The 27,941-nt window shown below is 36.1% G+C and overlaps 3 protein-coding genes across 7 annotated transcripts in view; 2 read left to right on the forward strand and 1 right to left on the reverse strand.

The window, feature by feature from the left end:
* Positions 1 to 1,677: 1,677 nt before the first annotated feature.
* Positions 1,678 to 24,046, reverse strand: LOC126762008 (alpha-protein kinase 1). Of its 5 annotated transcripts, XM_050478469.1 has the most exons (3): positions 23,826 to 24,046; positions 23,709 to 23,769; positions 1,678 to 4,972 (listed from the first exon to the last, which is right to left on the reverse strand). In XM_050478469.1, the coding sequence occupies exon 3, from the start codon at positions 4,833 to 4,835 to the stop codon at positions 1,764 to 1,766; it is 3,072 nt and encodes a 1,023-aa protein (XP_050334426.1). In that variant the 5' UTR covers positions 4,836 to 4,972; positions 23,709 to 23,769; positions 23,826 to 24,046; the 3' UTR covers positions 1,678 to 1,763. The 5 variants fall into 5 exon arrangements, with proteins under 5 accessions (XP_050334426.1, XP_050334428.1, XP_050334427.1 ...); XM_050478471.1 differs by lacking the exons at positions 23,709 to 23,769; positions 23,826 to 24,046 and adding an exon at positions 6,149 to 6,257; XM_050478470.1 differs by lacking the exons at positions 23,709 to 23,769; positions 23,826 to 24,046 and adding an exon at positions 5,416 to 5,537.
* LOC126762016 (trypsin-1) overlaps positions 6,615 to 27,941 on the forward strand; it is a 43,224-nt gene continuing 21,897 nt past the window's right edge. Inside the window, exon 1 of the mRNA XM_050478493.1 lies at positions 6,615 to 6,698. The gene's annotated coding sequence lies outside the window, so the exon portion shown is untranslated. The remainder of the gene's footprint in view (positions 6,699 to 27,941) is intronic.
* On the forward strand, positions 6,980 to 12,276 carry LOC126762006 (dynactin subunit 1-like). The gene has a single exon (XM_050478467.1). The coding sequence runs from the start codon at positions 7,129 to 7,131 to the stop codon at positions 10,924 to 10,926; it is 3,798 nt and encodes a 1,265-aa protein (XP_050334424.1). The 5' UTR covers positions 6,980 to 7,128; the 3' UTR covers positions 10,927 to 12,276.

Raw genomic sequence — 27,941 nt, forward strand, 5'->3', positions numbered from 1 at the left:
CTTTACAGCGTGCTCGGCATTAGCATTCTTCTATGGCATTTACTCTGAGAGTGTCTTAAATCGATGCCAGTCAAGTAGTCTGATCTGCCATGAAGGTATGTAAGTTGAAACTAAAGCTAACACTCTGCAGTCAAAGAGCTAAGTAGCTACAGCGAAGTCTTACTCTGATACAAGTAAATATGTTTTTACCAAACATACGCACACATTCTCCTGTGATAAAGCAATTTCTCCAATTATTTACAACACTCACACACAAGCAAACACATTAGCAAAGGAAAAAGAAGTAAAAGAGCAAAACCTCCCTTATGTTTTGGGTTATTTGAGCCTTGTGCGTGCAATTCATAGTGTGCCCTATCTTCACCCCTCGTATGCGCAAGCCGAAAGTAATTGAAGGATTGTGCAAAAATATTGAATTTTTTCCCAAAAAATCCCTCTTTTTTAAGTCTAATGAGTCAACACAACGCAGCATCAATGGGATAGGGTTTGTGCGATCGTTTCGCTTATCATCACAACAAACAACCAATCTATGATAGAATTTCATTTCGCACATCGAGCAGATTAGCTAAATGGGATGATTGGGTTTTTGCAAGACCCCACAAAAACAAAGCCTATTGAAAATAATTTGGAAGGTCCCACAACGCTGTTCGAACCACAAATTTGGAAGAAATAAGAATAAAATAAGTATACATATGAACAACTAAACAATGCCGCATACAAATCCACTGAATATCGGCATCGAATCGTCATCGCAGTTGAAGCCTGACAAGTGCAATAATTTGGTATTAACTATCGTATTTGCTTATAGCTAAATATAGTGATTATTATTCCAATATAGCTATATTCGCTTACAATCTTCTTCCATAGGATACCCAAATTTATACGCCGATTAAAGAATTCAGTATTCTTCTCTGAAAAGCTCATTGGCCGCATTAATTCCAACACATATGTAAGTATGAAATAATGTAGCAACATAAAATATGTCTCACATAATTTTGAGTTAACATCGTCGTGTAGAAATCTGAATCCTTTCTGGTTTCGTAGACCCGACTGTCGTGAGAACCGAAATAAATTGTGCGTTCGGAAACATTCCTGCACACAAACCTACATACACAATGCACAAGATCTATGGTATGCTATAGAGCAAACAAGATTTAGCAATAATTTATCAAAATAAAGAAGTGATCCCTTTCGAGGTTAAAGTGCGAAATTTCATAATACGTCATTTACATATTTTTCAAAACCGTATTTTTGTAAAAACATTCCGCTAATTCCTAATGTTTTGCGCCAAGAAGCCTGAATCGAAGCGGAATTGTCAGCATAGACTTAAGACTTTACATATCCCCATAGGAAAAAATCTAACGGCGTGATATCACACGATCTTGGTGGCCAATCGATCGGCCCAAAACGTGAAATTATCTGCTCACCAAAGTGTTCTCTCAATAAATCCAACTATTCGTCTTGTTAAGTTGCTCTTCGTCCCAAACGCGGCAATTTTGCTTGTTTACATACCCATATCATGACAGCGTGATCTTCCAAAAAAGGCTATTGATTCTCTACCTGGATCATCCGTTATTTGCCGCCTTCCAAAAAAAGTATTTGGAGCCGTAAAGCGTTGAAACTAAAAAGTGCACAGAACGTAATCGTACCACTGTAAGTGTTAAATGAAAAAGTATTAAATCTATTAAACCAACAAAAGATAAGCAAGCGATAGATTTATTGTTTAAAAGCAATAGTTTTACAATTTCGTTATAATTTCCTGTCGCTTAAAATAATTGATTATTTTTTAGATATTCCAACATTCCTTGAACATTAGCATTAACCTGCGCTTGAGCGGCAGACTGGGGGTTCATCTGGTTGTTTGGCATGTGCATATTTGCGCCGCCATGAACTTGGTTGCCGAAACTGTTTTGCTGCTGTTGTTGTGCCAAATGTGGAGCAAACAAATCCTTTTGTTGATGATGATGAAGCATTTGAGATGGCTGAGGGCCCGATGGGAATTGCCGGAAAGATAGTATGGCCGGATCCATTGCAGTCCAGTCATTACCCAAATTACCGGCATTTCGATTATTTTGATTCATTTGATGTGCCTGCATTTCACCAAAGTTTGGTAATTGATGTCGTGGCGATTGCAAATGTGAATCCCAAGCGTTGAAAACGGACAAATGTGGAATATCATTTAAATGTCCCCTATTACCTACTCCCATATTTGGGAATGGCATCATTTTGCTTGTATTGTGCTCTCGTGGTGCATTTAATCCAAACGAATTCATATGATTAAAGCCCGGTGGGGGCATGCGAGCACGTTGCATATTATCAATGTTGTGTTGTTGATGTTGTAGTGGGTGTTGGTGCATCATATTGGTTTCGGCGCCTACACGAATGGTGTTGATGTTGGGTTTAGGGTGCTGTGGTTTAACTATTTCATTTTCCATCAGCTCAGCCAAACCCTTTTGCGTTTCTGTGAACGGATCGAATCCCAAATCGTCGTCAACAAAGGCATTACTGGAAAATTCATTTTGCATTCGACTGTGATTTTGCAGCAAATTATGTTGTGGCGTCTGTATGGTAGAATGGTGTTGTTGCAACGCCAACATTGAGTCAAGTTGCCCAAGAGCCCTATGTTTTTGCTGGTTCTGTTGATGTTGAAGTTGTTGCTGCTGCTGTTGTTGTTGCTGCTGTTGCTGTTGTTGTTGTTGCTGCTGCAAACCCGTTAGACCCGAGTGTTGCATAAACTGATAGGGATTCGAGGTATTTTCTAAAATCGTATTGCTTCCATTCATAAGAGGCTGATCATTGTTGCCGCAATGTTGCTGCAACTGTAATTGCTGATTCTTATGAAAATCAAAAAATTTCGACATATTTATGCCATACAGATTTTGACTCAAGAGAAGTTCTGATGCGTGCTCCAAAGTTGTTAGTGGCGATTGCCCAATCTCAGATAAGCTGCCGAAATGGTTTTGCACACCACTTGGTGGTAAATTAGGCTGTAATAAATTCAAATTGCCAAATAAACTATTTTGTTTGTGTAATTCGAGTAGTCGTGCCAGTTCTTTCTGTTGATGAGGATGTACTTGTTGAAACTGCTGCTCTTCAATGCCCTTTAATAAATCGGGCAATGGTGATATTTTTACATTATTCATTTGATTGGACAAGTCTTCGACTTTGTCTTCTGAACTGTTTGGATTTTGCAGAGTTGTGCCAGGAGAGAACAATGGCATTAACTTGTTATCGAATGGATTTAGTTGTGAAAGTGCTGCTTTTGTATTAACAAGATCTTCGCTTTCCTCAGTATTTAAACTAGTATCTTCAAACGATTTATCCGCCAACAAATCATCTCCTTCGCTAGTTTCAGTCTCCTTGCTATCAGTTAGTTCGTTTCCTGATACTTCTGGACTTTCGAAAAGTTCTGATGTTGTATTTATATTATTGCTACTTTCACTTTCGACCTTATCACTCTCGTTTCCACCAAAATTATTCTGACAGTCCTCAATTGGCTTAATGTCGATTTCGTCGACATTTTTCTTCGAAGCCTTCGGCTTACTTATTTTGCCCTTTGTTGTACTGCAACTAATATTATTTGGTGTAACGTTACCTTCTTGGACGGGGCTGTCGAATATTGACGCATTACCATCAGCAGATGACGATTCCGAGCTATCTTTGACATCACTATTATGACTGCTATTTTCCCGCTGTGCATTAAGAACGTAACCTTTATTGACATCATTTGAACTATTTTTATTTTTTGATTTTGCACTTTTGTCATTTTTAACTTTTTCGTGTCTACCCCTCTCCTTTTTATTTTTAGCCTCACCAGAACTCGTTGTTACAGGGTCTCTATTAACTGGTGAATGTGACAAGGTAGGACAAGGATCTGTTGCGCTTTCCGGCGAAGCCCCATTAGGCGCCGCTAGTAATGAGGGTGAGGATACACCAGACGAAGTTGTCGCCTGCGGAGGCGAACTGGAATTTGTTTTACCATTTTTGTTAACACTGCCGTGATTACTTTCACCGCTATTACTTCCCCACACAGGCACACCACCACTACCATTTGCTTGACCTGATTCACTTGAACCGCTCGTATTAGCACTGTTTGAACTCACAACTAATGCGTCATGTAAGCGTTTCTCATATTCTTGATGTTTCCCCTGATGCATTTCCTCCTTCGTAAAGCTAGCCTCTGGATCACCCAACTCATGCAGATACATACAATCGCCTTTGGGACACACTTGATTCTTCATAAAATGACTGCAATACTTTGTTGTACCCAAACTAGTTTTTATAAGTCTGCCATCTATTATTATATTACGGGTATTGACACTTTGTATGGCTCTCAGAGCATCATTATTCTGTACATAAGTGACATAGGCCGAAGCAGACGGACCCTGTACCCCAGCGTATGCGGTACTCGGATTTATCACAACTTTATGGATCTTACCATATTTGCCAAAGTACTCATGCTTCTTGAGTACCTCGGCATCGGCCAATCGTGGCGGCAAACCAACGACAAATACTAAATTCTTTTGCACCACTCTGACATTCGACAAATGCTTGCGGTTCTCAGTCACGCGTACCTTTTGCTTACGCTTTTGGTCGCGTTGTTTCTTCTGCGACTTGAAAGCAAGAATTTGCTCTTGAGTTAGCGGCGTAAAATCCGCGGGATTCTCCGTATACTCCTTGCGACATGCGGGACACAATTTATTCTCATCGGTGCGTATCCTGTGCCAGCAGAATCGGCATATTTGATACCCGCATGTGCAAGGAAAGAAGTTCAAATCATCGACCTCAAGGGGCTCCATGCAAAGTGGGCATTCAACTGAGTCTTCGTTGTTATCCATATTGGTCTTTTTTGATTCCCTTCTTATTTATATCAAACAAAGGAAGGCTACAATCCAGACAAGCAGACAGAAATGCTGTAGTTTTGCAAGAGATTTTTTGTGGTCAAGGGCAGGCCTTTCTATGTCGGAGCCAGGAGCTGTATAAAGAAGAAAGAGAAAAACATATGTTAAGCAAAATTTATTATCATTAAATATATGTGTTATATTTTAAAAAATCAATTGCAAATATATACATATATATATGTGTGCTCATATGCGGTAACAACATATGTACATATATCAACAGCTGCGATAACTCAAAACACTAACTGTTCAACGTGCAACTGCATTAATATATTTTCCACGAAAAGCACAAATTTGAACTCAATATTGTCTTAAACATATTTACATGCCACAACACAACTGGTTAATCCTGTGACATTTTGGCGAATCGCTCTTGCATTATAGCAAAGGCAATGTTTGATTTTCCAATATTGTCCTTTGTGCTGTTGTTGTGATGTGCAGTTAGAAATTTGGCCATAATATCGAAAAATCAAATATTATAGCCAATTAGATTTTTCAGCAAAACTTCGTGCACTACCTGCGTGTATTTGCACTTGAGTTTGTATGTATTTGTATGTGTTTATTCGATTGCCACTGCACTTTGAGAGGAGCAGATTGAAATACTAATACTTTTAACTTTAAAATCAAAACAGGAATCCAAAGGCACTACGAACCGTCCAATCTGTCACTTAGACATGAAGCTACGGGAAAGGAAACGGAACAAAATAGGCGAAATGGAAAACGATTTCCTCGTGTGCCAACAGGCTTACACATATACATATGTACTCGTATTCCGGCAAATTTGTTTGTATGAAGAGCTGGTGGAATCGGTACGCATGGAAGTGTGTGGCGTGTAAAATTGTGCTTGTCATAGCACTGCTATACGAGTATGCATTGCATATTATTGCATTTGTGTGTGTGTCTTATTTGAGGTAAAAAAAGGATACGCATCTCGCGCAATGCCACACAATAGCAGCAACAACCCGTTTCACCGCACCGCTGTCCTCTTGAAGGCCTTTTCTTCGTTCATTCGCTTTTTAGTTTAAACTCTGGAAGGGATGATTTGAGGGTTCACCCCTTCGTATAACTTCCAATAAAAAAAGAAAACACAAAAACAACACAACAATTCAATGCAATCTCGCAAATGCACGAACGAAAACAATTGGGAGCTTAGATTTTTTACTATGCGTGTATTCTTTCGATTTTATTGTGCGTTCGAAATTTTTAAAGTAAACTCGCCAGCGCCGTTGTAGTCGCAAAAGTTAACTCACACGTCGCAGATGGGAAAAATGACGCGAAAGGCCGTTTTAAAATTTCCAAAGTTGCACACTCACACCACCATGCTACGCAGAAACTCTCGCCAAAAAGTCGCCGCTACATTCGTGGCGTGGAACAGTGAATCGTTGGATTGACGGTAAAGTTGACGTTTGAAACGTCAGACGCACTCGTGCACTCAGGAAACAACGCTTGTCGCTGTCCTCTATGTGCAACACCAACAACCGACCACCGCTCTACGAAAGCAAGACAAATATGAATTTTCCGCGTGTGCGCAAATTACATTTTAAAGTGTAAAAAAGTCAAAAAATCAGCAAACCTAATTTTAATAGTAAAATAATCAAGTGAACAGCTGCAAAAGCGGCATTCTAACCGCCAAAAGGTATTCTTAAACAAGTTTAAATTAATTTAACAAACAGTGGCTTGCGTTCGGTTTGTTATAAGTGCCGCGGATAATAATAAACGATAAACATTCACGCGCCGTTGCCAAAACTGGGCTAAGTTTAAAAGCGATTTGAATTGCTTGAAATGCCTGCTAGTGAACTGGTAAGTTGCGATAGTTGTCAAATACTAGCTTGTATGGTTTAATGCATTATTCGAAGCATACTTTTAGGCTGCTCGATTGGTTACATAAAATTACTAATAAAACTAATACAGTCATTGCAATATGCACACGCTAAAGTTTCTCTCAACGATTTTAAAGTTTTCCAATGCCAATTCCACTTGTGTTAGAGGGGGTTGCAATACATTTATTTATATATCACCAATGTGCATATATACATATATACATGCACACGCATGTAGGTGTTTGAGTGTAGTGGGACGTGTAACAACAACTATGGTGGCGGTTATCCGCCATATTGACGAGCATCTTTCATTTCCTTTGCTGTATACGCTGCTGCCGTTCGTGGTTTTGTGTGAAAAGAGATTCCTGCAAACAGTTAAAATTGCGAAAATGTTAAAATAATGCAGTAAAATGGCCGAGCGCAGTTTTAAAATTGGCCAAAATGTGCAAATTGTGGGTAGAAATCTGCGTGGGCAAATAGCGTACGTGGGTTTGACCAGTTTCTCACCGGGCAAGTGGATAGGCGTGGTGCTGGACGAAAAAGATAAAGGCAAGAATAATGGTACTGTCAAGGGCACTACCTACTTTAAATGTCCTGCTAATTGTGGACTCTTCGTACGGCCAGCACAATTGATTTTAATTCGGGATTGTGAAACCGATGAAATGACAGAGCCAACAGCTTTAGAGGCTAGCAAAAGCAGTGGCGTGAAACCAGCGGGAAGCGAAAAATCTGCAACAGCAACGCCAGCAAGCGGGAAAGCAGTGGAAAAGAGTGAAACTAAGAGTCAAAAGTCTGATGGATCAACAACTGTGCATACGGAAGCACCTAATATCAACACAACAGCAACTTCGAATGGAAATCTGCTGAAGGCAACCAAAATTAATCAGCCGTTGCAAGCGAATCAGCGTGTTATCTCCTCCAATACTCAACTGGAACTATCCTTTACGGGTGCAACCGTATCAGTGGCGGCACCAAAGCGCAGTAAAACTACAGTTAGTCCTTCAGAGTCATTTTGTTGTGTAAGGCAGCGTTCAGCATTTGTGGAAACGGGCTTTCTGGAGATACTGCATACACAATTCACACCCGGTCACCCATTACGCTCGCCCACTGTGTTCAACCTCAACAATGGATCGCACAGTGCTCTGGCAATCAGCCCCACAGAGCAATTGCAACAACAGCAACGGCAACAACAGCGATATAAGGATTTGGAGGAACAAAATGCCAAGTTAAATGACGAATTAAATGAGTTGAAGAGTCAACGCTTAGAAGACAAACGGCGTTTGCACGAACTCGAAAAGATCCGTTTGCAAAAGGAGCACTTAAGCGAGTTCAAAACTCAAATTATGGAGCAGCATAGCATGCTGCAACGGGAACTGCAACGCTGTCGACAAGAGCTGAGGGAGGCTAACGAACACAAGACCATGTATAAACGTGAACTGGATGAAGTGGCTGAGAACATTGAACTGCTCACGTTGGATAAGGAAATGGCAGAAGAACGTGTTGAAACGCTGCAAATAGAATTGGAAACAGCAAATGAGCGTGTTGAAGAACTGATGCTAGATATTGAAATCTTGAGAGCTGAGAATGATAATGCAACATCAGCTACAACTGGCGTACGTACAGATAATGGGTTGAAGGAAGAAATAATACAGCCGTCAGCGACAGAAATCAAACGTCTCGAACAGTACAATCAACGACTGCGTGAGACGGTTGTGCGACTGCGCGATGTTTTGACACACGAAAAGCAAGACCTACAAAAGGCCAAAAAAGAATTGGAGACGAAAACATCCGAAATCTCAGAACTTAAGAAAACCAAGGAGATACTTTCGAAGCGCATCGATGTAATGGAAATGCACATAATCGACTTAAAAGAACAAGTCGACGCTGCACTTGGTGCGGAATCGATGGTTACATCCTTAGCAGAATCTAAAATAGAACTAGAAGAGCGTGTCAAATTATTGGAGGAGGAAGTAATAGAGCTCGAGGCCCTGGAAGAGATTCACGAACAAATTATTGAAGGTAACCAAGAACTAGAATTGGATTTACGTGAAGAAATTGATGCTCTCAATTTAACGATCAAAATGTTGCAAGAGGAAAAGAATAATACGCTAGAAACAATATATGATCGAGACGTAACTATTATGAAATTTAGAGAGCTTGTCAAAACATTAAATAACAATATACTCTCAAAAGATCCGCCAACAAATGTATTGGGCATTGCTACAGGTACTGGCACTTCCACATCAGATGATCTCAGCAGCACCCTCTCCAATCAGGACGAAACTCAAAGTATCGACTTCAATCAAATGTTCTCCGTGACGAAGGCTTGCGAAAGGGCCATCGACTCGCGGCTAAATGCAATTGAACTCAAACTGTGCAAAGCTCACATTGGGCACCTTCTAGCGTTTGTGCCCGAGGAGATCATGCTGCGCGGCTGCGAATATGACATCATATTGGTGCTGCTCTTACTGCAGCGTTTGTATGAGAAAATCGAGATTATTTGCCACATAATTAATGAAAAGTTTCCATCATCCTGTGAGTTTGCCAAAAACACTATATTCGAGGGATTCTCCGTACACCGGTTCGCTTTCCGTTGCAAATGCCTATATGTATTGCGCAGCCTTAAGCTGGTCATTAAACAGTTAATTTTCGGTTTGAATCACTGCGATTATGAGGTGTGCACACATGCAGCTATTTATCGCGGAGAAATGGAAACGCAGGAGAAATCTATCGATGAATTGATTAAACGCCTAAAAGGTGACATGCTCGATGAAAATACACCCATGGAATCGGTGGAACGAACTCTATCATTTTTCAATACGCTTTACACCAACCTCATTTGCTCGCAAAATCTTGCCGAGTTAATAGACGAACAACAACTCTACGTTATGCTAGTGGAAGTACTGGATGTGTGCCTGGACTGCATCAATACTAATGCTGGCATACTGCACACAATTATACAGTTGGGAGATGAAAATACCGAATCATTTTGGGCCATGCAATTTCTAATGGAAAACGTTAATCAATTCAAGCAAAAATTACGCAAATTACAACGGAAACTTCCTGCTGCTGCAGTTGATATTTCAGCCATGCAGCAACAACAAATTCAGCGCATACAGCATATACTAACTACGAATGAACATTTCGGCCGATTTATTAATATTTTAATAGCAACAGCCAAAGATGCAACGAAGGACATATCAACAAGCAGCTTCTCCGCCAATGGAGAGCGCCTATGCGACGCAGCCATCGAACATAAAAAGCTTTGGAAAATCATTATTACGAACTGTACAAAATATGCTGCTGAGGAAAAACCAACACCAATTGCCTTATTCCATCATTGCATTCAGCAGCTCGACGAAATAATCAATGAGCTCACTATTTTCATCTCGGAGAATGAGTCTGTGCGCAGCGCAAACAAAAATACGATGTTCGTACGCTCTTCCGCTACTACGCTGCTGCAACGCTCAATGCAATTAAAGCAACATTCGGAGGATATAAAGAGTTTGAAGCACTCATTGACCGAACGGGATAAGGAAATCAAAACACAGAAATACTTGGCGAAAATGAAACAGAACGAATTTTCCGAAATGCAAATACGAAAAGAGATCGCCGAACGGAACTTGTCAAAGGTGCAACGCAGCCAAGAGGAAGCTCTGACGCAAATTACGGAATATATAGAACAATTCGACAAGCTAATATGCCAACGTGAGCATATAATCGCGCAATCATTCAATATTATAAAAGAGAAACTATTTGCCATGGAACAGAACCATGCACGTCTTGAGCAGAAACTTATCTCACGCAAGGCAGTCATCAATATTTCCACAGACGAAAGTTATCGTGAAATCGAAACACTTAATAAGTGCTTACGTTACGAACGGGCGGAACGTTGTAAGCTGCACATCGACGAAATGAAGTTGCGCATGCGCAGCTTCGAGCCACTATATGTGCCACACCAAAGGCGCATGGTAGACGCAACGGAAACCCGACTCGCCAAGGAGTTACTAACGCTGAAAAACCAATGGATTCTTTCACATATCAAATTAAAACCGGTTACGGAAAACGAACGTTGCACGCTAAAACGAAAATCAAATGAACTGCTGCAACGTACATGGAGCACATACTTTAAGACACATCCTCACCGCAGCGCATCAAATAATTTCGGCGCTTTCGGCACGAAAGATGTAAACCAAATATTTAATTAAGATATTTTTAGAACTCGTGCCGTCAGCATTTCCTTTCACTTCAAAAATATAACGGTGGCCTATAGATATGTGAATTAATAAGTTTTTTTTTGACTAAATTAGTTTGATGCTAAGGCATTGATAAGTGATTGTCGTAGTTATTGGAAGGTAATATTTTTCGTTAATTCGCCCAACTCTTTAGCTGATCGAGTTGAGGATTATATTCTTATGAAAACTTTTTAGTGAAAATTGTCTCTATAGATATAACAAAAAGCCTTTTTAATGTGATTTTAATGTGATCAAGAACACAAATTATTTTTTAAACACTATGGATTATTCTAGAAATGGTGTATATGATTTTCAAATTTCTTTTTTATGTTATATTCATTCATTCAGATTCAATCAAAATCCTTCTGAAAACAGTATTACTTAAATTTCTCATCTTTTAATTGATGAAACCAAAAAAAGATGAATAATGATAATAATTAATGAATAGTAATAAATATAAAAAAGAAAACATTGGAAATTAATAGTCTTCTCTAGAATATTATTTTTATTACTACCATTATATATTGTCACCTGAAATGCAAAACTACGTATCATCAAAAAAATCGAAATTGTCTTTTTTATTGCTTACAGTTTACTGCATACATTATGTAATATATGTTTATAAAATTTTAACATCCCAGGTTATCAGATATAACCAATATATAACCGTTTTATATAACCGATATATAATCATTTTATAACCGATATATAACCATTTCATAACCAAAACTCAAATTTTGTTTCCATATGTGTGGTTTGGTTTCTAATATATCGTTTTTCCTACGCCTGTAGACTTATGAAAAGTGATGTAATGTTATTTTGCATTTTAGATGACGATATGTAATCACATACATATGTATGTATAGTATATACAATATAATAAATTATAACAAATAATATAACTACTTATTATATCCATTGTCTCAACTCTGGTAATAGCAGTATAAAGCTTTGTTATTGGCTCTACGGATATTTATTAAATTATAGCCTTATAAATATTGTTATTTACAATAATCGAAAAATTACTCTTTGCTAACAAAATTTAGCATACTTTAAACAAATTTTTAGTGCATTTAATGAAATTGAAAACATCGTAGTTTAAAGGCAAAGTTTAGACAAAAACTGGTAGAATAAACTGGAGAGAAGCTTAATGAGTGTGTAACACTAATTAAAAATCAGCAGTAGCATGTATTTAATCTCTTGTTTATTAAACTTATTTTAAACTACCTACAAAAAGCAGTTATAATAAATAAAAGTTAGGTCTTCATACAGATTAATGGAGTATTTTTTGAAAATTGCGAATAAATTATTTAGCTTCGTTAATGGTGTTCTTATTTATTGTTGAATGCTGCATAAATATTACTGGGCTTTACTTACTGAACAAACTGTCAAAATGTCTGATTTTGTCTTATTCATACTTATCATATTTTTACAAATTATTCCAAGATAATAAATTTTAATTTATGCTTCATAAAAAAACTTGATTTCAAACTTAAAGTGCAACTTATTATTCCAACCACTGACCTTTCTCCATTTTATAACATTGATCAACCCTCCGTCCAATGAACCGCAGCGTATACTTGCATACATTTACAAAGGATTTCCTACTGTATGCTAGTGTCATGTGCTGCGCGATACTAAAGGCTACACGCACGCTCATTGGATTGTTACACATTTCGATCGGCATTGGTCATCCCTTGTTGTCAATGTACATATATACTTACTTATTTACATCCATGCATCTAATGTACGTGTACTGAAATGCAGATACGCATGCATATTTTAACAGTTACCCTATAATAGAAATATTTCAGTTCGATACTTGCATGACCACCATTTTATATTAGGCCTTTGTTGCCATTTTCTAAGTGGTTTATGTAATTTTTTCGTGAGTGGTGCGCCGGATATAAATGCTCAATGTAATTGTTGTCTTTATTTTTTATGCGTTTGGAGAATGCAAGTAAATTTAACATCTTCTCGCAACATATTGCTACCGAGATTGATAGTTTTGTTCACCTAACGGTTGTATGAATCGCCTTAAGCTAATCGAGATAGATATAGAATTATATATATACGTATGTATATGTATAAATTATTGTCCGTCCGTATATCTGTGCAAGCGATAATTTGAGTGAAACTTGTTCCTTGGCAAGAAAGGAATGACGATATTGAAAATAGACATGATCTGACCATTACCACGCCCACAAAATGCCATTAAAAACTTTAAAGTGCCATAAGAAATAAATCAAGATACAAAACCGCGATTGAGAGGCACCTGTTGCCTGCAATTTTTTTAAATTCGGAAGTGGTCCGTAGTACATATCTCACAAACCTCTTATTTATTGTTCTCAGCAAGTTATTTAAGCCAAACATGCTGAGAACAAGTCATTTTAGTGCCTCTTCGCACACTGTGAAAACAATCAAAATTAAATGATAACCACGCTCATATAAGCCGCCATATGAAAACCATTGAAAACTTCTAAAAGTAATAACTCACTAAATAAATATCTTTAGGTGAAACCTAGTAACATCTCTACATATGTACATATATTAGTCCACAAGACCACATTTTTATGCATATGTGGCAGCGTAAAAATTGGCGAAATCGGGCCACAACCACATCTACTTTCCATATAGCATAATTTTGAGTTTCATTAGAATACTTCACTTCACAGTATACAATTCAAATACCAATGAAGATATCGGGCCTAAAAATTGTGAAAATCGAACCATAACTTTGCACCTGCAGGGTCCGGCACTCAAGTGTAACCAATTAAAAAAGCCATAAATTCGGTTTGGAAAATTATTTTTATTTATTTTAAAGTACAAAATGTGTGAAAATAATCATAAATTCAGGACCAATTCACTTTTGCTCGATATGACCACCTTTTGCCTTAACTATGGCCTTGAGACGGTCAAAAAACGAATCGCAAGCTGCCGAATGTGACTTGCCGGTATTTTGGCCCACTCACGGACAATGGCTTTCTTCAGCATCTCGAGACTGGTGTATTTTTTACTTCGGACCTTGCTCTCCAAAATGGCCTAGAGAGAATAAACCATTGGATTCGCACTTGGTGAATTCGAGAGCCATTGTGTGGTCGTAATGAAGTTCGGAACGTTGTTTTTCAGCCATTCTTGGTTCACTCACGCTTTGTGAGACGGTGCTGAGTCTTATTGAAACGTCCATGGTTTGCGACCGAAGACCTCCAGAACACTTTCCCGATAATATGTCGCATTTACTTTGACGCCAGGCTCGATGAAAACAATTGGAGAACTCCCATCTGCGGTGACAGCGGTCCAAACGATTATTTGTGGCGGGTGCTGCCTCCTGGTGGCCAACCGATGACTTAGATTCTCGTATGAACGGTCGGTCAAGTAAACCCTATCGTTTTGAGAGTTTACGAATTGCTCAATTGGAAAATTTTTTTCGTCAGAAAACACAATGTTCGGAATTTGAACGCTTTCGGCCAAGCGAAGCAACTGCTTCGCTCTCCCAAGTCTTACTTGTTGCTGCTTCGGTGTGAGATCATGGGCCTTTTGGAACTTGTAAAGCTTGACCTTGAGCTCATTTTTCAATATGCGTCGCATGCTGCGGTCGGATATTTTCAGTTCTTTAGCCATTTGATTGGCACTTCGTCGTGGATTTCGCTCAAGTCGCTTCTTCACTTTCCGAACCATCTCACGTGACGTTGCAGTCTTGTGATGACCACCTCCATGGCGTTTTGCGATGCTACCAGTATCATTGTAACGAGTGATGGTGCGATAAACAAAAACTTTATTCACATTAAGGTGTTTGAGCTCACGAACAATTGCTGGCTGTGATTTTCCAGCTAAATATAAAAGAATCATACTTTTATGTTTGAATTCCATCGCTGATCACTTTTTTGCGTTCACTTTTGGCAAAACGCTTTTGTACACTTGTGAACAATACTCCGAACTGTCATTCAGCAAATTTATAAACAGCTGATTCCAGTGCGACAGCTGCGCGAACGGTCTGAAGTTGGTTACACTTGTCGGACCCTGTAATATAAACATTTTCGAACTTGCCTATGGCTTTATACAATATATGTATACCGATCAATATGTAAAATATTAAAAAAATAAGATCGATCAATATATTGTAAAATATTAAAAAAAATACCCATTATAGATTTTTGAACGTATCTCTATCTACATAACAGTTAATCAGATCCAAATTTGTAGGTCTAATAACTAAAATGAATAAAATCAGGTTGATTGTTATCCTAGGTCTCAAATACCCATTATAAAGATTTTTGAACATCCGGTTGACTTTATAACATATATCTGTCTCTCTGTAAGTTAACTCTAAGACCATCTTTGTTGTTGTTGTTTTATGGACCGAATGCTGCCTAGTTGACTGTTCATAGACCGTTCCGGTTTCATAGACCCGACTGTCGTGAGAACCGTCTTTTTTTTTGGTAATAGTCTAGCTCCCATTATATGGGTATTACAATTAGTACTTTAACTTTCCAGTTGGCTGTTTCCGAATACACCGCTCAATGTGTAAGATATCTTATGAACATTAAGTGAAGATATAATATTGGATATACTATAACACCCATACACAGTTTTTATATTAGACTATATACCAAAGGTATTGGGCTATTTTTGAGTTATATTTATAAAATAGTTCAGGAACATGTTCTCGAATACATTGAAGTAATATAAAGTTAATGCATTGTCACTTTCTCCTAGTCCCAATATACTCAATATAGCGATTTCCAGCCATTTTGACTTTCCGTTTGACTTTAAGGGAATAGGTGAGTTTCGTAGATTCAAAAAATGGTATTTTGACCATTTTTGTTTATACTCTAGCAACATGTTGCTACAGAGTATAATAATTTTGTTCACCTAACGGTTGTATCACGTTAAACTAATCGAGGTTAAAAACATATAAATGATCCAAATGACGGGACAAGTTGAAATTTGGGTGACTGTCTATCTGTTCGTCCATGCAAGCTATACATAACTTGGGTAAAAACTAAGATATATTGATGAAACTTTATATGTTCCTTAACACCATAAGAAGTTTGGTATTGTAGATGAGCGTAACTGGACCACTACCACGCCCACAAACGCCAAAAAACTAAACCGTAAACATTGCAGTAGCTAAGCCGCCTCACATTAAGATACAAAAGTGTAATTTGGTACAACGGCATGTCCTCGCCCACTAATAAGTTTTATGTATATATCTTCCAAACCAATAAAGTTATATCACCCAAATTTGCACAAGATAAATCTTTTCTTACGATAGTGTAGAAATAGGCGAAATAGGAAAATAACCCTACATTACGGTTTTCTTAAAAATTAAAAACACAAAAACATTTAGGTTCAAATCCTCATTTCGGGATCTTCTTCTTCTACATTGGCGTAGACACCGCTTACGCGGTTACTGCTGAATTTAGAACAGCGCGCCAGTCGTTTCTTTTTTTTGCAATGTAGCGTCAATTGGAGATTCCAAGCGAAGCCAGGTCCTTCACCACCTGGTTTTTCCAACGGAGTGGAGGTCTTCCTCTGCCTCCCCCGGCGGGTACTGCGTCGAATACTTTCAGAGCTGGAGTGTTTTCCTTCCGCTGTCTTTTAAATCGCTGTACTATGTCAATGTCGTCGTAAATCCATACAGCTCATCGTTCTATCGAATGCGATTTTCGGCGTGGTCAACGCGCAAATCCCCATAAATCTTCCGCAAAACCTTTCTCTCGAAAAGTCGTAATGTCGACTCATCAGATGTTGTCATCGTCCATGCCTTTGCATCATATAGCAAGACGGGAATAATGAGTGACTTATAGAGTTTGTTCTTTGTTCGTAGAGAGAGAACTTCACTTCTCAATTGCCTACTCAGTCCGAAGAAGCACTTGTTGGCAAGAGTTATTCTGAGTTGGATTTCCAGGCTAACGTTGTAGTTGGTGTTAATGCTGGTTCCAAGATAGACGAAATTGTCTACAACTTCGAAGTTATGACTGTCAAGAGTGACGTGGGAGAAAGTCGGCGACTGTTTGTTTGATGACAGGACATATTTTTCTTGTTCTCATTCACTGTCAGACTCATTTGCTTCGCTTCTTTGTCCAACCTGGAGAAAGTTGAACTAACGACGCGGTTGTTGAAGAGGCCATTGATATCAGTTTCATCGGCATACGCCAGCAGCTGTACACTCTTATAGAAGATGGTACCTTCTTTATTTAGTTCTGCAGCTCGAACTATTTTCTCAAGAAGCAGGTTGAAGAAGTCGCACGATAGGAAGTCGCCTTGTCTGAAACCTCGTTTGGTATCGAACGGCTCGGAGAGGTTCTTCCCGATCCTGACGGAGCTTTTCGTGTTGCTCAACGTCAGTTTACACAGCCGTATTAGTTTTGCGGGGATACCAAATTCAGACATCGCGGCATAAAGGCAGCTTCTTTTCGTGCTGTCGAAAGCAGCTTTGAAATCGACGAAGAGGTGGTGTGTGTCGATTCTCCTTTCACGGGTCTTTTCCAAGATTTGGCTCATCTGGTCAGCTATTAATTTTTCAGGTCTAAAGACACACTGATAAGCTCTACTCAGTTTGTTGATGGTGGCCTTAAATCTTTCACACAATACGCTCGATAGAATCTTATATGCGATGTTGAGGAGGCTTACCCCACGGTAGTTGGCGCAGATTGTGGGGTCTCTATTTTTAGGGATTGGGCAGAGCACACTTAAATTTCAATTTATTTGTTTGTCTTCAAATGCGTCTCGCTTCCCTCTTCAGCTCTCGGTATCTATCGCATCCCGCACATGTCGGAATCTACTCGACCGATATTAACCCAATTCCATACATCACAAGCTTCTGATATCCATATGCCACAGTGCAAATGAAGAAAATCGGAGTGCAACCACCCCTATTTCCCATATAACACAATTTAAAATTCCATCCGATTCTTTCACATGCGGCAGACAAATAAAGCACCAATTAATATAACGGATTAAAACCTTGCATGAATAATGACCAAAAATGTTTTTGGTGATGGTATGTGAGGTACCTTAATGAAACCCAGATAGTATTTAATTAGAATGTGATGCGTTAGTAGTATATGGTATTGGCTGAAATAGATAAAATCGATTGAGGATGATTTAGAATAATTTTCGCTTTGATTGTAATCCATTCACGATTTCGTCGAATAATGAAGTTAAACCCTTTAGCTACATTTTCCCATATTTGTAACACCTGAAGATATTTAGCCGGCTGCGATTTTTGCAAGTTGCAAGAGTCTAAAATGTGCGGTTGTACCCGAACTCAGACCTTTCTTACTTGTTAATATTTACTATTTTGTGAAATTTTTAATTAAAAATTCCGAAAACTCAATTGTAGGTACCTCATCTCCCTTAACATTAAATTCAAAAAAAAAAAGAAATATTTTGTTAGTGCAATCTGGTTATTGGACGACGGAAAAAAGTTAAAATTAGAATTTTTAACAGATTTTGGACAAACAAAGAACACACTAACTGGTAAAATCCTTCGTTCAAAGGCTACAAAATTATATAATATATACATATATATGTATGTATTTTCAAAACTTCAAAAAAATTGCTCCATTACTTTTTGATAAATCATGTTAACCGACTTAAGAAATTGGGTTTTGAGATAAACGCGTCTAAAGCAAAACGCTATACTGACGTTGCCTGATGGGCGGAACTTCCGAAGAGTCTATCCCTTAAAATTTTATTTAGATCGATTTGAAATTTTAAATATTTTAACATACTTGCATTTTTGTTTTCATTTTTAAAAATTTCAATATTTAATTAATCTTTTTTTTTTCAAAAGCACTGCGCACTAATTAAGAAAACCCTTTAAAACATTTCAAAATAGGTTTTAACTAATTCACTAAAAATATTTTATCTAGATAATATATTTGGTAAAATTACCTAAAAATACTTAGATATCTGATTAAACGCATATGACAATTTGTAAATAATAAGAGTGGAAATGTATTTTTCCCTTGGAGGTTATAACAATTTTCAAGTTGATTCGAGTTATAGTTTCGGAGATGCTAGGCTAAGTGCGCCGTCGTCAATCGCGTTTTTCTCGAAACTGTGTTTTTGAAGTCGGTGGACACGATTTCTCGAAAAGTTATGGATCGATTTTGTTCAAATTTTGCAAACATCTTTAAAATAACATTATCTAGTAATTGAACGAAGGAATTTGTGTTTTTTATATTACAACTAATTTTTTCGAGCTAATAAATGACGAAAACTTGATCTAAAAATTAGATTTTTTGTTTAAAGTTCGTTAAAAAATTCAAATTAAAATTTTTTTCTTTTCCTTCGTTCAAACACGAGATTTATACATTTGGTTTTTTGATTTTAGATGAACCAATGATGAGTTATGCTGTCCACGGCGACATCAGGTTTTTTGAGGCGCCCAGGGAGATGAGTCCCAATGGCTGATTTTTAAATTTTTTTATAAAGAATTCAGAAAATACCATTTAGATGTGTATCTTTAATAGGTCATATATTATAAATAAAATATATAATTTTAACTATTAAAAAAATTGGAAGAATATAATTTTTTTGAACCTCTGAAACCCCTTAAGCATATATAGTAAGCCCACATATTCTTCTGTTATTCCACCTCTGAAACTTTAAACGCATTTTTCTCAAAACTACGTTTTCAAATTGGCGAGACAAATAACTTATCAAAAACAGTTTTTACCCAATCGACTTTTAAATTTCCCAATTCAAAGTCAAAATTTCTTGAAATAATCGAATCTTCAAACTTTTTTCGCAAAAATTCGGTTGTTGCACGTGTTGTGTGGCAGGTAGCTCCATCTTGTTGGTACCAGATGTTGTCAAGATCAACTTCTTCCAATTGCGGCCATAAAAAGTTGGTTACCATCGATCTATACGGCTCTCCATTGACAGTAACGGTATTACCAGCTTCATTACGAAATAAGTACGGGCCGATGATCCCACCAGACCAAAAACCAAACCATCATTTTGGGTGAATGTAATATAATTTTATATTTTCTTCGCACCAGAATCGACAGTTTTGTTTATTTACCACACCACTCAGAGGAAAGTGAGGATCGAATAAGATTATTTTGTTAGATTGTTAGATATTGGAGAACGATTATTTTGTTAATAAAATGGAATAATTTGTAAACGTTGTTCTTGCGTATATCTTTCCATGATGAAATTCTAAACATTACTGAATACAATGAAAAAAATTACACTTCATAACATATTAAAAATGGCCGAAACGATACTTGGGAAACATATAATCCCTATTGGAAACCCCTTTACATCGAGCGGTTCTTCTTCTTATTGGCACCTGAACATTATATAAAGAAAATGTACACTTAAATTTTCATTTTTTACACGTTACATTTAATAGTTATTATATTCCGTGCAACATATTGCGAGAGTAAAAAAATTTAAACTTTGCGATGTACATATAAATACAAAAGGGCACCACTCCTACCTACCTACATATAAGATTGGAAAGCTTATTAAATGGCAATATGCCCCATAATTGAGAATTTCGCTGCTTTTGTGGCTACGATTCAACTTTTTTGTAGTACATTGGCATAAACATTCTGTAGGAAAGCATTATTGTTGACTCTATCTTAACTAATCAATGGAAAATTTTAATAATTTAAGAAAATATATACCTTAATGTGTACTTAATGTACATAGTAATATTATATGAAGATATGTAAAATTTATATTAATGTTTTTCCTAACCGAAAGGCTTCGGAATAATTTTAGAAATGCTGTCAAGTTGACTGTCCGGATACAAAGCGCGTCCACGACGGCGCTGGATGTAATGGCGTTGAATCGCGAAACATTGCATAAAGTAATTTCGTTTCATAAAAACGAAATTCTCCCTTCTCTCAAGAGACGATATTACCGCATGCACAAATTTCACAAGAAAATTTAAAATTATTCACTGGTCACTGCTAACTCAAAAAGCACATATTCATATGTATCCTCTACTATAAATTGTCGGTTTTTCACGAAGTTCTGCGTTGAACTCGAATTTATAATGCGCAGTAATTTGCAGACGGACGAATAACGCCCTTAAGAGTTTTAGGACTATGTGAGTGTTTTCGAAAAAAATTCATTAGTTAAGCCTGAATCTCTGAAACCTGAATCTAAAAAGGAAGAAGGCTGTTAAATTTGTAAATCATTTAACAAGACGGAACAGTTATTAGTATCTCAACAAAATATATAAAAAAATTTAACATTATAACATTTTATACAAATACGCCGACCCTATTCGGACACTAGAACCTCTATTACAAATATTGGGTCGTCGTATTTTGTCAAGGAGCAGTTACAGCAAAATTCGATATGTTTTGAAATTTTTGTACAAAAAAGAGAAGAATGCAACGCAAGCCACCAATGAAATTTGTGTAGTTTACGGAGACGACGCTGTATCAGTTCGTGTAGCACAACAATGGTTCGCTCGTTTCCGTTCTGGAAATTTCGATTTACACTGATGGAATAATGTCTCTAACGGAAAAATTACAATAAGTGGTCAACCAAAATTGTACATATTTGTTTATTTATTTATTATTATAAATATAAAAAAAATAAGTTAAAATTTGATTAGAAATACGGAAGGACTTTTTCGACTATCCAATATTTATTAGAATACTAGAACAGCACTCGGCCATATAAAATACAGATCGATTCTGGTAGCAAGCAACTAGCTATGGTAGGAATAGAGAGCGTTTACCTCCTAGAGAATATTGTATAGCTTAATTTGAGCTAGAAAATTGTTAGTTTCTTTAGCGGCAGTTTAACATTTTTGTATCGCAATTAAATTCTTCAGCACGAATAGTTTCAGATTTTAAATCATTTCATTGTTTTGATGTGATTGCATCATAAGCAATTTCAATATTTAGCAAAGGCTTCATTAATAAATGGTGAAATTATACGTTTAAGCGAAATTTGCAGAATATTGATGTTTCATACTCCAAAAAATTGGCTCAAAAAATTATATTTTGGTGTGCATAAAATTTATTTATATTTTATTTATTTATATAAAAAAAACTGTTGTAATATTTGCATTTGGAAGAAATGTACATCAATGTATACTTCCTATCAGGATGACGAAAAGGCTAAATTTAAACTTATATTAACCCTTTCCACCTCACATAATATAAGTATATGCCTCTCAGAGTTAAAAGCCAAAGCGCTGGTAATGGTTTGATAAATGTTTTTAAAGATACTACATACGCTCATATCAATGCATTTGCACGCGGAAAGGTATGAACAATTTTGTGGAATACCTGTGCTGCTGTCACCATCCCATACCCAGTTCAAGGAAACATTAACATGCCGAAATGTGGAGTGCGAAGTGTGAAATAAGTATGTTTATATGTGATCCAGTATAATTGTGTGCATGTATGTGTGTGTAACACATCAACGCGGTTGACAAGTGGCGAGATAAAACATATTTCTGAACTCTCGACGTTTTACAGCTATAGATAGCCCTTATTCGCCATATCAATTTTTTGAATATTTAATTTTCAATTAAGCTTTTTGAGGAACAGTTACATGAAAAGTGCATTTCGCGTCAAGCCACTCAATTATAACAAAGTAATGGCAAAGGTAAAAATCAACTTTTCCAAACTTTTTATATTTTCCATACTCAGGCGCATAAGTAAGGGGCAAAATTCAAAACAATTCAACTCTATTGTTTTATATTACATTTAATCGAATTCATTAATTTATGTTGTTGGCATTAAAAGTTAGCATAGCATTCAAAGATGTTGACTACTGGTCCACGTTAATTTTTTTTATTTGTGTGACTGTCTTTTCTATTGAAGTTCTTTACACAACAATATTGCTTGGTTTAGTACACCAAAGTTTTAGAAAAAATACACACTCAAAATACCCTTCACAAAAACAAATATTCCAATGTCCGATCGGAACATTTCTTCGAAGATTGTACTGTTAATTTATAATTTATTTCGAAAAGATATTGTGCAAATAATGCAATGATTTTGATTCTCCACTTTTTATGGCAGCTGCTTCATTGGGAGAAAAGGTGTGCAGAATTCCAAATCGATATCTCAAAAACTGAGGAACCAGTTCGCGTATGTACAGACAGACGGATGGACAGATGGACAGCGCAGATCTCCGACGTTTCCTTCTGGGTATTACTAACTTCGTGGCAAACTTAATATACCCAGATCATCGTATAAAAATCCGTTATTTAAAAACCGATGATAGAAAGAAAAGTGTTTAGATTTTTTATAAACCTCTTCATTTGCTGGTGTTTTACCTTCGTTTGTGGTAGTAGTCGGAATATAATTTTGTTGTGTATGAGTCATGATTATATTCACAAAACATTGAAATAAAATCAATAATTTAAACATTATTATTTACGAACCATTTTATGGAAAAAATAGATTTTATACGGATTATAATAAAACGACTTTTCGAAATAGAAAATAATAAAATTCAACTACATTGCAATTTGTGAAGCAATCAATTCTTAATATTTTTATATAAAAATGTTTCCATATTAGATTCATGTTTTAGCACTTCCAACATATTTTAGCCCTAAATAGCACTTTATTTGATATGGACGATTTTACCTTGATTTGCGAAGAATATTATATATGTATTCGCATTTAGGCAGAGCTATATATTATATATGCATATATTTGTATATACAAATGAAGCCCTAATGTTAAATCACACAAAGCACAAATATTACGCATTCTTGAACTATATTTTGACAACACTTTTAAACATTCACTTACCTGGTCCAATTTTCCAAACCTTTGCTAGTTATGAGAAGTGGCAGACGCAATAATTTAACTCCTGAAATGAAATTATTTTTCGAACATAAACCAAATTTTTTTCGTCATTTTGCTTACTTGGCAAAGTTGTTGCACGGCAGTATCCGGATGTCTTTGCAGACAAAATAATTTTAGCCAGTGAAGAATTATGCAATTCAACTTTCCACACAAAAACTATGAATGTTAAGTTGCATAAAAAAGCAAATTTTCACAATAAGAAAGCAAAAAATCTTCTTTAAAACAATATAAATCCACTTGTGCGATTCTTTTACTGATAGAGACAGCGCGTTGATTATTTTGACAGATCACAACAGCTGATCTTTCTATTCTCATTGTGAACTGTTTATAATCGAAATAAATATAAAGAATATTCGAATGTCACAGGTAAGAAGTAAAAACGAACTGACATAACAAGCATATCAAATTTATTGCTACAAAAAAACTCATGGTAATTAAAGTATAATATTTTTATATTGTCATTAATAATATAACAAAACCCCTGGACAAATTTCCAGTTATTATTTCAATATTTATGTATTGACTAAACTATAACTAAAATACTGAATGTAGGCAAAGTTATCAAACAATTCTTCACGGGCTTATTCTACTTAGAATTATGGGAACGTTTATGTTTCCAGTTCTAAACTCAAAGTTTCTTTGAAGGTAATCTATGCAACAGTCGTTCTTTAAAAGTTTAAAAACAATCACATAAGATATAAAAAAAATTAATCATTATAAAATTTCTGTATTTTAAGTTGAGCACTGTTTATTTAATCTATTCATTCAATTGTTTAAGAAATTCACAAATAAGTTGCTCCCTAAGAACAAAAACTTATTATTCAAAATTATATGTGCATCCCTGACTAGCGCCATCTATTTGTGACTTTTTTTAAGTTTCTTTAACAACCAAGACTCTTGCCCGTAAGTCAGCAATCGGTTAATTAGCCAACAGCGCTACCAGAGATTTCTATTAAAGTTTCTATAGACCAAGCAGAGAATATAAAACATGTTTTATGTTCTCTGGACCAAGTAACAATTCTCACAGACACGCTTGTGTACGTTTGATCACACGTCCCTTTCTTAAGAAAACGCCTTATGAGTTAGAAAGTGTGTATGCTACTTATCAATATTGCGGGAAAACGGAAAACAGTCTTTCTTCTAAATTCTTTTCATATAGACAAGTTGTTTGCTTACGTCTGCTTTTTATAGAACAGATTTATTGGGAGATCCTGCGTTTTTATCATAATTGAGTACAACCCTTATCTTATATTATTTATTTTTAAAAATTTTTGTATACATACATACATACATTTTAATCAACAGAATTATTTTAATTATTACTAATTCCATACTCAACCTGGGTTTTTTTATATGCATTTATCAGAGATACGGGATTCTAAAAAGTGGGAATGCCACACCCATTCCTGCTCATGCATATTTTTATATATTTTTATATTTGATTTATCACAGTTTCAGTCGTTTTTACCGTTACCGTTATTTTTTGTTTTCATTCACTTTTATGGTGTAAAGCTAACAGGATTGGTCGTGAGCGAATTTGGTAATTATAGCTTAAGTGGGTTAAGAGATATGTTCAATAAACCAATGTAATTGTGATAAGTGATCGTCTCAGTGTAAAGCTGCGAAAATGTTAAAATTAAGTAATCGGTTCGTTTTTTTGTAAATAATTAGATTCATGACGAATACAAAATGATTTTTCTTATGTTTACTTATTGGGTGAATAATAGTTAAGTAAATTGTTGAAATGACACGTAAACAAAAACGGTCCTGTTCGGTGTCCACGATTGGGTCTAAAACAAATATTTCAAAAAGATATTAGTCTGCAGAAAGTCCTTCTCGCGCTATGGAAGCTTTTTTTCTTTTTTTTCTGAAATTTGACAAAATGGCGGCTTTTTGTACAAAAAGTATCGATTCCCCTTTTTTCGACAGTTTTTCGTAGAAAAAAAATAGGAAGAATTAAAAAAAAAATTAAAAGCTTCCATAGCGTGATAGCGATTAATGTTTAAAATATTCTCTCCAAATTAGAACAAGATATCTTCAAAACCCTTGCTTTGAGAGTAGAAACCGGTGAATGCTCGAAAACCGATTTTTCGAAAATTTCACACTGAGACCATCCCATAATGCACAAATCATTACCAAATTTATTTCACTTTACCATCCGATATCAAGTAGTTAAGAAATATATAACTTTCAGTATGAGGAATTAATATTTTTTAAATACTATAGACTCAATTAAATAATATCTAGAATTATGGTATAAATGAACAGAGTGACGAAATGAATCGATTTAACAATGTTTGTTTGTCTGTATATACGCAAACTATTCTCTCAGTTTTTGAGATATCGATCTGATTTTTTTGTTTAGATACGAGTTTTCTCTCCAAAACGCTACTAATTTATCGGAACTGCCGACATCTGTCGGACTGCTATAACAAGAAAACTATGCATTTTCGGAAGAAATAGGTCAGATCGGACCACTTTAGTATATTGCTGCCATAAAAACTGGACGATCAAAATATTTTGTATTTGTAAAGGGTATTATAGCCTCGATGCAACCAAAGTTAATGTTTATGTATAATAAAAGAACTTGATTTTCCACTAACTCTCCTCTAACTTTTACATTTATAATTCTGGTATATTTTACATGACATCTTTGGATATTGCAAAAACTTATTTAAAAAATATGAATACTCATACTTCTGAAACTGAAGTCAAGCCCGTTCAAAATTGTTATTTTAACTATTTGTCGCTGTATGTGAATAGTATGTTAGCGAGGTGAGTAAATAATTTAGATTTTAAATATTTTATTTTGCGCAGGGGATGGCAAACATATAGTGCTGGATTATGGAGCATGCGAATATATATACAAATACGCATATATAAATAATTTTGGTAATACGTGTGTTTGCGTATAACGTCATTCAACCATTAGTTACCTCGGAAACCTAGGGCATGATACTTTTTTGAACATTGTATGAATATCCGTTTTCTACGAAGGCAAGAGATTCCCATGAGCTCTGTCAGCAAACCCATAACAAATGCCATAATATATCGGAAAAGACATTTAAATCTAAATATCGCCGAATTCAAAGAGTGTCAGCCTCATCGGTAACTCACTCACTCATGCGGGGGTGGGGTCCTTGCAACTCTTTGCGGGATACAACTTGCAAGACGTCACAAGTCGAAGAAACGTGTCAGCTAATGATTTCGTGGTAGTTATATTTGTTTTGCTTTAGAAAGGAGCAACCTGCTGGCAGTTACTCCTAGCATTCGGCAGTGATGTCAGTAAACAAGTTGACAGACTGAGGTGGATAAACAAAACAAAACCAGAAATTGTTTTAAAATCGACGACATGCATCACACTTCCTACCGCTGATGCAGTAAAGGCACAAGGACTACTTTCTGTGTACTGGCACATAGCTTCACTTGCCGTAACAATTGACCTCATTTATAATTCAATACGTTAAAAGTCACAGCATCGTTGCGTTGAAATAATGGTTTTGTTTAATGGTAGCTGACAGTGATGGCGGTCGCGGTGCACAATGTGTTGGATATGCTTAGTGGAATTGCACTTTTGCCGACCTACGAAAATCAACAACAGTCAGACAGCCAAGTTTTAATTTATAAACAATTCAATATATTTTGTGATGCGAAGGCAATGTTGCAGCAGCTTTAATTGAGAATTTTCAAAGGTAATTAACAAGTCTCCCAACAATTAGTCGCAAGAAATAAAAAACAAAAAACAACATATCAATTATAGGGACGCCATGTCTGTCACGACGGAGTCCTCCAAATATCTAAATAAATGCTAGTAAAAAATAATAGTTTAAAAATTCGTTAAGTTAAGTTAAATTATCATTTTTTACTTGCCTAAATTTTTAATAAATTTGCTTTATAGCGTGATAGATATAGAAGACATGACTAACTTTTTAAAAAATAAAAAAATTGAGAAAAATACATTTAAAGTTTCCAGTTTCAGCCCAACCAGTTTGGATGTCGTGTCATTGAAATAGCTATATCTCTAAAAGAAATTAATATTTTGACAAATTCTCTAAAGAATATATTCCACAAAGTTCAAGCTTTAAAAACATAAAACAATGTTTTTTTGACTCCATTACGCCTTAACAAGACAGCATTCCTAAAAATTTTAGTTCCTGTGAAATCTACCTTTTTCAC

Source organism: Bactrocera neohumeralis, chromosome 6, assembly GCF_024586455.1.
Source record: "Bactrocera neohumeralis isolate Rockhampton chromosome 6, APGP_CSIRO_Bneo_wtdbg2-racon-allhic-juicebox.fasta_v2, whole genome shotgun sequence".
Classification (NCBI taxonomy): Eukaryota; Metazoa; Arthropoda; class Insecta; order Diptera; family Tephritidae; genus Bactrocera; species Bactrocera neohumeralis.

Excerpts from the sequence above, each read along its gene's own strand:
- LOC126762008 (XM_050478469.1), bottom strand. The coding sequence starts at position 4,835 with ATGGATAACAACGAAGACTCAGTTGAATGCCCACTTTGCATGGAGCCC.
- LOC126762006 (XM_050478467.1), top strand. The coding sequence starts at position 7,129 with ATGGCCGAGCGCAGTTTTAAAATTGGCCAAAATGTGCAAATTGTGGGT.